General features: G+C 44.7%; 2 protein-coding genes across 2 annotated transcripts; one reads left to right on the forward strand and one right to left on the reverse strand.

Annotated features, from left to right (window-relative positions):
* Positions 1-6165: 6165 nt before the first annotated feature.
* LOC115312538 (heat shock protein beta-6-like) lies at positions 6166-6987 on the reverse strand. Its single transcript, XM_029971339.4, has one exon. It carries the CDS (start codon positions 6822-6824, stop codon positions 6270-6272), a length of 555 nt encoding a protein of 184 aa, XP_029827199.3. The 5' UTR covers positions 6825-6987; the 3' UTR covers positions 6166-6269.
* A 731-nt stretch (positions 6988-7718) lies between these two features.
* On the forward strand, positions 7719-9891 carry LOC115323694 (heat shock protein 68). Its single transcript, XM_029984075.4, has one exon. The coding sequence runs from the start codon at positions 7831-7833 to the stop codon at positions 9733-9735; it is 1905 nt and encodes a 634-aa protein (XP_029839935.3). The 5' UTR covers positions 7719-7830; the 3' UTR covers positions 9736-9891.
* Positions 9892-11471: the final 1580 nt, after the last annotated feature.

An 11471-nucleotide genomic window follows, 5' to 3' on the forward strand; every position in this document is an offset into this window, starting at 1 on the left:
TATGATGTTAGCTGCCTCCATTATCTCACGTGTTAACTGATGATGGTTTTTTCCGATTATGGTGCTATTTTTGAAGTCCGCGGCGCGCCCACAGTCACGGCAGTGAATGCCCAAAAGTCCTGAGTTTGCTAATCGGGTGTTGTTGTTGTGTTCCCTTAATCTGTCATTAATACATCTTCCAGTTTGTCCTTTGTACTGTTTGCCGCATGATAGGGGAAAGGAATAAATCACTCCTTCTGAGCAAGGTATGTATGGGGTTCTGTGCTTTTTAGTGCAGACGGTATTAGTTTTTGGTGTGGCGTTAACTTTTTTACATAGGCCTGATAGTTTGATGGGGGCAGAAAAGACTACATCGATATTTGCGCGATTCCCAATCTTCTTCAGGTTATGAGAAATGTTATGAATGTAGGAAATGACTACCGGTCTCTGGTTACTGATTCTTTCGCGTGGCTTGCGGGATGTGATTTGACCTTTTTTAATCTGTTTAAGGAGACTTTCGGCGACTGAAGTTAATATATGTGTAGGATATCCCGCACTTAGTAACCTAGATACTTGTCCTGTGAAGCTTGTTAGGCCTGAATGCGGGCAGGACTTTAAAATGGAGTTTTTGAAGCACTGATTAACTATGCCTCTCTTTACCTCTCTTTTTGGTAAAAAAACTCATATGAGGTCATCAGCTTTCTACAAGAACACAGTGCCAACCAATACCAGGTTTTCTCAATTGACATCAAAGACCTATACTACGCTTCACCTCAGGTACGCCTGTTAGAGTGCATTGAAGACAGCATTGACTCGTATGGTGCCATAGCTTTCCAGAATACCTCAGGACTTTCCCAAAGCAACTTTCTTGATTTGCTCAGGTTTTACCTCAGGTCTACCTTCGTGTCTTGGAACGGTAACACATACCTTCAAAAAAGGGGAGTCTGCATTGGATCCTGCATAGCGCCAATTCTCAGTGATTTATTCCTCACACCACGACAGACTGCTCCAAAAGAGCTTAGATTCCTCGACTGTTGTGAAGGTGTTCCGCTACGTTGATGACTATTTGATACTCCTGGACACCAACGAAAAAGACCTCCCGATTCATGTGCCCAGTGTGCTCGTCAAGTTTAAAACATGCTTAAACCCTTTGGAGATTACGCACGAGCTTCCAGAGCTAGGATCCTTAAGATTTAAGGACCTAAGATTGTCTCTTCAGCCCCGCCATGTCTGTTGGTCGTATGAGCCAAGAGGGAAAAAAACCACTCCTCAATTATAATTCGGCGCATTCCAAATTGGTAAAGAGAGGCATAGTTAATCAGTGCTTCAAAAACTCCATTTTAAAGTCCTGCCCGCATTCAGGCCTAACAAGCTTCACAGGACAAGTATCTAGGTTACTAAGTGCGGGATATCCTACACATATATTAACTTCAGTCGCCGAAAGTCTCCTTAAACAGATTAAAAAAGGTCAAATCACATCCCGCAAGCCACGCGAAAGAATCAGTAACCAGAGACCGGTAGTCATCCCCTACATTCATAACATTTCTCATAACCTGTAGAAGATTGGGAATCGCGCAAATATGGATGTAGTCTTTTCCGCCCCCATCAAACTATCAGGCCTATGTAAAAAAGTTGACGCCACACCAAAAACTAATACCGTCTGCACTAAAAAGCACAGAACCCCATACATACCTTGCTCAGAAGGAGTGATTTATTCCTTTCCCCTATCATGCGGCAAACAGTACATAGGACAAACTGGAAGATGTATTAATGACAGATTAAGGGAACACACCAACAACACCCGATTAGCAAACTCAGGACTTTTGGGCATTCACTGCCGTGACTGTGGGTGCGCCGCGGACTTCAAAAATAGCACCATAATCGGAAAAAACCATCATCAGTTAACACGTGAGATAATGGAGGCAGCTAACATCATAAAAAGGAGTGACACCTGTGTTAGTAGCCCATCCATAACGCTTACGGAAAAATAATTGTTATATCTAGATTCTCCAAGGTAGTGTGCGATAGATTTTGCTAATAGTTTTGTACAGAAGAGAATGAAGTGAGGTGACAAATTTAACACGGGTAAAAGAAAAACGAAAGAAGACGAAAATACAATTTGAGTTGAAAGTCAGCGCGACGTGAGTGACCGTTTTTCTGGTGTGAGTGTGAGTGTGAATGTGAAGGTGAGTGAGTCTACTTTAGCGCTTCTGCTGCAACATGTATATCCAACTCGCCCAAGCATCAATTCTAAGAAATAATTTTTGTTTTTGTGCAGCATTCAAGTGTTGAAATAGTTAATAAATTAGTCTTTGTTCGTAGAGTCAGACAAGTGAAAAAAGTAATGGTTTATATCATTACATTGCATGCCAACAAGAACACGTATAGTGATTCTTAATATTAAATCTAAGAAAATGAAATGGAAATCTTCCATGATTTGTTAGCAATTGAGTTAAGTAATATATGTCGAAGGAAAAAAACAAAAACAATGGAATGCTATATGTTGGCGGGATCCACTGAATAAGTGCACTTTCTGTTCCCTCCCTCTGTCACTGAGCGTTCCATAAACCAGTGGTTCTCAAATGGGGGTCCGCGAAGGTAAGGGTGCGCGAAGCCCTGCCTCCCAGCAATAAAAGTTGTCTTTTTTTAAGATTGAGAATAAACGTTACAAGTTTGGGGTGAGTTTTCTCGTGTATATGTCAATAAGAGATGTGTATTTCACACTAGCCCTTAGTCATTGCCATTTACTAAATCACTATAATAATCAACTAATAACTTTTCCTTCCCCTCACCACGAATGGGGTCCTCCATCATCTCCGCCAATCTACAAGGGGTCCGCGAAACATCAGTGGTTGAGAAACACTGCCATATAAACCATTCACTTTTAAAATTCATTGTTTTTTACGTATTGTTTTGATAGTTTAAAAGGTAAGTAGACACCATGGTATCTAGCAGATGATGCATATCGATCAGCTAAATGATTGCCTATATTACCAAAGTGACCTTTAACAAAATAAAACATTAGTTTTATTTTGTTAAGATTCTAAATTTATTTTTAATTGTATTGATTATTCCATTTAGATTAACAGGGTTATTCAATTAGTGTAAGATAGATAAATGTCTGCGAAAATATTACAGTCTTGGGTTGTTTGTATAATTATTAATTATTCGATTGCTTTCAGAATGGCTACTGCTTCTGCTTCGAAAATGGTATTGTGGTTATTTAGGCTATATTTTCCTATGTTCAGTATCCCTCCATTATATTTTATTATGACAAAAGCTGCGCCGACTGTATTTAAATATACCGAACCATCTGTGTAGAATGTATTTATATTGCTTTGGCAGGTTCTAGGATTGTATATTCTATAATCTACAGATAATCTGTTGCTAGGGTGCACGGCCAACAAATCCATGGGATACTGAATATTTTGAGGTTGCAAGAGCAAGTCTTCAAATTTACTGGGAGATTTTACTTAATAAGTCGCCTGAGAGTATTGTTAAATTTATCCAACTTTGTCCATTACTAGTTTTAAATGTGTGCGGGACATGCTTATTATTAATGATAAAAAGGCTATGTATTATTAGAAATTCAGTTAAAATTTCTCCTTTGTTATCTGTGACGTGTCCTCTCCATGATTCATGTTTTGCATTACCCCCCCCCCCCCCTGCTATTATGTTTCTATTTGTTAATGAACGAAAAAAAATTACCTATATTATTCAAAGTTTGTTCAAATGCAGAAGTGGGAGATATATTAATATTGATTTGAACTATTTCAATGTTACTACAGGTACGTACATTGCATTGTTACTATGTCAGGTTGTTGCAGTGAAGGATTAATAGAATCGTCATTATCAGTGGAGATAATTGCGCATTTAGGAGTAAACTGTGATGCTGTTATTTTATATCTTAAAGGTATTCCTATAATCTTATTGTTTATTTCATCCGGCTCTTGGATTAAAATAAATGTCGGCTTAGTTTTCATTCATGGGTGTCTGTTTTTTTTCTACTTATGAGAAAATCAGAGTTTTTTCACGTTTCTGCTTCGTACTACTTATTATTATATTTTTTTTTACAATATCCTCTCCCCTGTCTCTACAGATCAATTATTTCATAATCGATTAGGTTTTTTTCTCAAATATTTTGTTGTTGTTTTCCGAACTTAGAGAATATCCACCTCGGGCATGGTCGGTACCGTTTAGGATCCTTGAAATAAATTTAAATTATTTTGCTCCTAATGTTTTATATCATTAAAATCCTGATGATGTAATGATTAGAATAATGTTATTTTTACGAAGGAATAATCGCTAAGAAAGGAAAAATCCGTTGGAACGAGCGCTGGTCTAGCAGCTTCCTTCTCGTCGTCGTCCTCCCAGTTGGGAGGTGTCAATGATCGTTGGTCTACTATGGTACAAGTTTAAGTATGGTATAAGTGCCGTCTGACTGTGTATAGCCACAAGAACACTTGCTCGTACTCGCAATCGGGTTCATCGTCCGCGTCGTGACGTCGATGCATTGACTTCCTGTGATATATGCAATCCTTTCTATTTACGTAATATTCATGCTGCACACCAAAAAAAAAAAAGAAAAAAAAGGGGGAGGGGGAGATTATGGCAGGCCATGTCCCCCCCCCCCCCCCCCCCCCCGCCCCCTCGGATTATTGAGAAAAACGCTATATTTGTAATAACTTCCGAAGTCCGTTACGTCCCTGTTTATTCAGTATATCACGTCAGCGCTTTAAAGGAGCTACGCAACAATTTTTGTACTTTGAGCAAATACCGCTTAAAACGGATCCCTAACGTTAATGACCTATGAAACACACGTTCGTTTTTCACCCCACGCAATAGAAGTCCCAGAAAAAAATTAAAGAAAAACGAGCAGCGTTCACCCCCTCAACTCGCAGCCAGAACAAGCGGCCACGTGATCTGGAGCCGATTATATGCCGCCAGTGTTGATCATAGCCACGCGCTGGGGTTGGCAAAGCGCAGGACACGCGCTGAGTTCCAGACATTGTTATGGCTCGGCTGTTGTCGTCGTTGCAGCGATTGGACACGGGTCACAACCCGAATGCTTCTCGAGCTAGCAATTGTCACGAGCCCAAGTCGAGTGCCCACGCAATGCTCGGGTCCAATCTATGAACCTCATTCAAATATCGTCACTTGGGTGTTCTGCGATCCCCGAGTTACGTCATCAAATTTTGCAAAGGAGAGATTGAATGAAAATGATCGCTTTTGTCCTTGAAATTACACCGCAACAAAGGAGTTTCTTGGCCAATGGCGTTGCGTGTGAGTATCCTTGAGTCCCAGGTGTGCCAGTAAGCTCGTGTAGAGAGAAAAACATCCCAATTGAATATCGTTGCACAGCTCCTTTAACTTCGAATTAATATTTTGATAAAAAAAAAAAGAATGCTACGCAGCTTTTTTCTTTTTGAATTAAAAAAACTTTTTTTTTTTTTTTGTTATCGTTAGTGACTTTTTTGCGTTTGCTTACGACCGAGATATTGTGATCTCTCCCGACGAGAGCTGGACAAGAGAATACGCTGGCGCCGTCTAGGAGGAGGGCCTGGAACTGCATTTCACTAAAGCGGAGCCTTTGCAGTATTTGCGAGGGCAAATGCGCGTACTATCTCTGAGAAATCGTCGTTTACAACAGTGCTTCAAGTTTTCCAAGCCATTAAAGAAATGATGATGCACGAAAAAAGTGGAAGGCACACGGAATCGGAAGTGTGTCTGCCAGCCTTTAGACACGATGTCTGAAAGCTCAGGCGACATCGTTGTGGGAAATGTGAATCGCGGCGCCGTCTTCTATGAAAGCAATCTTGATGACAAAAGCCCGTTTCCGGCTAAGTTGCACCCCTTGCACTGGTGTGCCGCCGACGTCCTTGCAACAAATAGCTTTATTCCGAACAAATATTAACTTTATTTCAAGTTATTCAGATTTTTGTTTCAATATAAAAAAAAAAGTATTTTAGATGTATTTGTACCTTTAACTTGAAGACACTCGTGTTTCAAAACTACTTAAACACTACGTCTTGCTACACTAGCATGCATGCTACAAAATGCAGTATTGAAGCACCCAGCCTAATCCAACAAACTTAGAAACTTAAAAAAAAAAAAATCTGTTTTGGAATGTGGAGAAACGTTGGCTGGAGTCGTGCTTGAAACTGATAAAAACGGCAGACGCAGATATAGTTATGATAAAAAAATATAATTTATTAGACTTCTTAAATAGCTATAAAGGTGAAGTAAAAAATATCACAGGCGTTAAATTAAAGTGAAAGGTTCGTATCTTCTTAACTTGATTCCTGCGACGTTGAAGGGACGACGTTGGAAGACGTATGCTCGACAGGGATGGGGACTGTGTCAGACAGTGGTGTCGTCTCCGCCTTCTTCCTCGGGGCTTCGACTGCCAACAGGCCACGTCCTGTGAGCTGCGACGTCACGGATGCCGGATCGACGTCATCGGGAAGCGTGTACTTGCGTCGAAACTCGCGCATCACGAAGCCGCGTCCCTCGGGGTCTTTTTCTTCGTGCCTGGCGTGCACCTCGACGGAGTTTCCGACGGTCTTGACGCTGATCTCCTCTGGAACGAAGCCCCGGACGTCCAGCCTCAGCGCGAAGTTGTCCGGAGTCAGAGACACCTCGGAGGCCGGGCACTTCGAACTGGACACTTTATAAGAGCTGCGGAGATCTTCCGGACATCCAAAGAGTCCAACAGGTACGATGCCGTCGAAGAAAGCCCCGTCGAAGTCGTTGCCGTCAAACATCCGACTGATCACGGAACCGCAGTCGGGGAAGGCACCTCTGTCCATCGGTGTGAAGATCGGAGCCATGGGGAAGACGATCATCTCGATGCCGAAGCGAGGTAGTCGAATAGGAACTGAGTTGGCGCTCTCGAAACACGACTCGATCGAATGCGAGTTGTTTTGTAGCAGACGAGCTCGGCGGAGCGCTTTTTATGCGCGTTTCAAGGCAGACTCGAAAGCGCGTGAACGTTCTAGGCGAGGAGAGAAGAAAGACCGCTTTGTGATGTGATTGGTTGATGGTGATTACGTCACGAGCGGATGAGTAACGCGCGCACTTCGAAACGGGTAGGAGCATCGAGAAACTTCGAGAATATTCTGAAGAACGCGCTCCACGTCGCGTCAGCGCTGTGCCAACGTTGCGCCGCACGGATCGGTGGCGCCATCTCTTGATGCAAATCCAAAACGAGAAGTTTGACGATAAATGAATGGAAGAAAAACAATCATCAAAACATGTCCCTGCTGTAGCTGTGTTTTGGTGTCTCGTTCCGTAACGAAATAAACCATACGTTATAAACAGTATGGACATGCAACCGTGTATCCTAGATTTTAATGAAATATGACATTTAAATGAACGTCCGCACCGACATAGGTTTATTAATACCTCACATATGATTCAATTTATGTTTCATTTGACACTGCGGCTTAATAACTGATAATTTTTTATTACTGTATATGTTTTCTCTCTGTCTCTCTCTCTCTCTTTGTTACTCCAAGAAAAATAAACTTGTAACCAGATACACTAAAAGAAAACCTGATGTAAAAACAAGCGCAGCTCTGCTGAACCAGAATAGAGCAGACGACGCGGGAAGCTCCGAGAGCTTTCCATATCGAGCCGGCCAATGGGCGCTCTCCTAGATATACGTCACGGCGGAAATCGCTGCTGATTCGCCAAATGCGACCTCGGTCTCTCTGGAAGCTTCTGGAAGGGCAAGTGAGTTGTACAAAATGCGGATCGCGTGCTCGCAGCCGCATTCATTTCGCAGCTAATCCAAAGAGCGCGATTTTCAAATTGTGACATCAACTGTCAAGCGAAGCAAGCTACGCAACCATGCCATCCCCAACTAAGAGTGGAGCGCCGGCCATTGGCATCGACTTGGGCACAACGTACTCCTGCGTCGGTGTGTTCCAGCACGGTCGTGTCGAGATCATCGCCAACGACCAGGGCAACCGAACGACGCCGAGTTACGTTGCCTTCACCGACACCGAGCGACTCATCGGAGACGCAGCCAAGGCCCAGACTGCGCTGAACCCAGAGAACACAGTGTTCGATGCAAAAAGGCTCATTGGACGAAAGTTCGATGATCCCAAGATCCAGGATGATCTCAAGCACTGGCCCTTCAAGGTGGAGAACGACGCTGGCAAGCCCAAGATCAGCGTGGAGTTCAAAGGAGAGCGGAAGAGGTTTAATCCGGAGGAGATCAGCGCCATGGTGCTGACCAAGATGAAGGAGACGGCGGAGGCCTTCCTGGGTCAGAGGGTCAGCGACGCTGTGGTCACGGTGCCTGCTTACTTCAACGATTCCCAGAGGCAGGCTACGAAAGATGCCGGAGTTATCGCCGGCCTCAATGTGCTCCGGATCATCAACGAGCCAACCGCAGCTGCACTAGCCTACGGACTCGACAAGAACCTCAAGGGAGAGAAGAACGTCCTCATCTTCGATCTGGGAGGAGGGACCTTCGACGTCTCCGTGCTGACCATCGACGAAGGCTCCATGTTCGAAGTCCGATCAACGGCTGGAGACACACATTTGGGAGGTGAAGACTTCGACAACCGGCTTGTGACCTACTTCTGCGAAGAGTTCAAGCGCAAACACCGCAAGGACCTCAGATGCAACGCCCGTGCAGTCCGAAGACTGAGAACAGCCTGCGAGCGAGCCAAGAGAACTCTTTCCAGCTCTGCCGAGGCAAGCATCGAGATCGACGCTCTGTTTGAAGGCGTGGACTTCTATAGCAAGATCACCAGGGCCCGGTTCGAAGAGCTATGTATGGACTTGTTCCGAAGCACCCTGGAGCCGGTGGAACGTGCTCTGCAGGACGCCAAGATGGACAAATCGAAGATTCACGACGTCGTCCTTGTCGGTGGCTCGACGCGTATCCCGAAGGTGCAGAAGTTGCTGAGAGACTTCTTCAACGGAAAGGAGCTTTCGATGGGCATCAACCCGGACGAGGCGGTGGCCTACGGCGCTGCAGTGCAGGCTGCTGTTCTCAGTGGAGACGCTAGCGAGGCCATTCGAGACGTGCTCCTCGTGGACGTCGCGCCCTTGTCACTGGGCATCGAGACCGCTGGAGGCGTCATGACTAAAATCGTAGAACGCAATTCCCGGATCCCCTGTAAGACGTCGCAGACGTTCACGACGTACGCGGACAACCAGCCGGCCGTTACGATTCAGGTGTTCGAGGGTGAACGTGCCTTGACCAAGGACAACCATCTGCTGGGAACTTTCAACCTTAGTGGCATACCTCCTGCACCACGGGGTGTACCCAAAATCGAAGTGACCTTCGACATGGACGCCAATGGCATCCTGCATGTCTCGGCCAAGGACCAGAGCACCGGTCGGCAAGAGAGCATCCGCATCAGCAACGACAAGGGCCGCCTGTCCAGGGAGGACATCGACCGTATGCTGGCCGATGCGGAGAAGTACAAGCGCGAGGACGAACTCCAGAGGGAAAAAGTGACCGCCCGGAACGGACTGGAGTCCTATGTGTACGGCGTCAAGCAGGCTGCAGAGGAGGCGGGAGACAGACTTTCTCCTTCCGACAAGCAGAGTGTCCTGGACAAGTGCAAGGACACCATATCCTGGATCGACTCCAACACTCTGGCCGAGAAGGAAGAGTACGAGCACAGGCTGAAGGAGCTGCAGCAGCACTGTTCACCCATCATGAGCAAGCTGCACCAGAGCACGAAGCAGAGTGCGCCCAGTCATGGAGGACCCACGGTTGAAGAAGTGGATTGAATGCCCCGTGTGTGTCCTAGGCCTCTTCCAATGAACGAATGTCTTGTATATATGTATATAATTTTGTACAGTTAGATATTCAATAAATTGAACTTGAGAATCTTTGACACGGTTTTCTTGTGTTTCAGCTCGGTTGATGAATGCCCATACAATATACAAAAGAAACGGTGTCTGCTGCAGGCACTGTGATATAAGTATAAGTGGACAAGCCTCACGGATGCATGTTGGCTTCATGTATGCTTCCACCATGTCTGCAGGCAGTTTTTGTACGGCGAATGCTAAAGAACCGTCACAAGGAAGCCTCAGACAGTGTCTGCGGACATTGAGGCATGTTGCACAGCGTAATAAAACGTAGCGGGTTGTGTTTAAAGGGAAACTCTGCCAAGTTTTTGATAGTCTTCGACTTGGCTCGAAATTGGTAGACCGCATCAATAACCCTTATTCAGCTAATAGCCGAAAGATTTTATAAAAATGGAAATTTTCCGTGGTTATTAAATTTTGGAGGTTACGCGGGCCGCGAGGTTTCCAGCTGGCGACTCTCTGCGGGCAACAATAAAAAATCCGTACTTTTCCCTACCAGAGTACGTCACCGGCGGGCAGGATAATGGGCGCCTCCTGGCACACAGGCTGCCGCTTCGTTGCTGACCGGGTCGGTCCGTAACGAAGCGGCATTTTGTGTGCCATCGATCGAGATCATTTCTTCACAGCTTCAAGGTTGAAAGTTACGTTTCAATGGGTAGCAAACTGTGCTCTGCGGTAGATTGTAGGAGCAGTAGGGAAAAGCTTTTTCTTTTTTTTTTTTGACGCTTATTTAAGTGGGAGAAAAAAAAAAAAAAAAAAAGAAGCTCTCTTTCGCAACAACTGAGGCCAGGTGATTTTACGCGAACTGAGTGCCGAGAGAACATGCATGAAAGATTCTCGCTTATGCTCGGAATCAATGTCGTCACTATAGGGTCAGTGGCACCCGGGGCGGCAGCCCGCCCCGGGGGCCACTGACGATTTCATACTATTTCTTAAGCGTTAGGCAAGCCATTTTGATCCTCCAACATTTTTCATTCTTACCAACATCGGTTTCGCCAGCAACTGTCGACGGTCACGCAACTCATAGAAACTTTTGACGATTTTGCCGCTTCTTCTAATAAGAGAGGACAGATTGATGCGATATGCCTTGACCTTTCGAAGGCGTTTGATAGAGTACCACACACTGAACTACTTCATAAACTTTCTTTGCATGGTGTAAATCATAGCGTGATATTGTGGATCAGGGCGTATTTATCTAATCGTGTGCAGTATGTACAGGTTAACGGTGACTGTTCAATAGTATCTGAAGTGCCCTCGGGTGTCCCGCAGTTGTCAGTACTCGGGCCTGATTTACTTTTAATTTACATTAATGATATCGCGGCGGAAATAAGCCAAGGGGTTACTGTGCGGCTATTTGCGGATGATTGTCTGGTATATTAAAAAATAAGGGAGGACGACGACCAGCGCAGATTAAGTGCATCCGTTAGATCTATCCAGGATTGGTGCTCAAAATGGAAGATGAAAATTAATACACAAAAAAAAACAGTGTTTGCACGAATAACTAACTAAACTAAGAATGTTCTTTCTTTTACTTACGAGCTTGATGGGAGTCTTTTGGGTTGAAGTTGATATTTTTAAGTACTTGGGTGTGACACTTTCTAAAGACTTATGTTGGAGTAAGCACATAAATGCAATATGTCACAAAGCAATGAAAA

This window comes from Ixodes scapularis, unplaced genomic scaffold (genome assembly GCF_016920785.2).
Source record: "Ixodes scapularis isolate PalLabHiFi unplaced genomic scaffold, ASM1692078v2 PGA_scaffold12__126_contigs__length_90152505, whole genome shotgun sequence".
NCBI lineage: Eukaryota > Metazoa > Arthropoda > Arachnida > Ixodida > Ixodidae > Ixodes > Ixodes scapularis.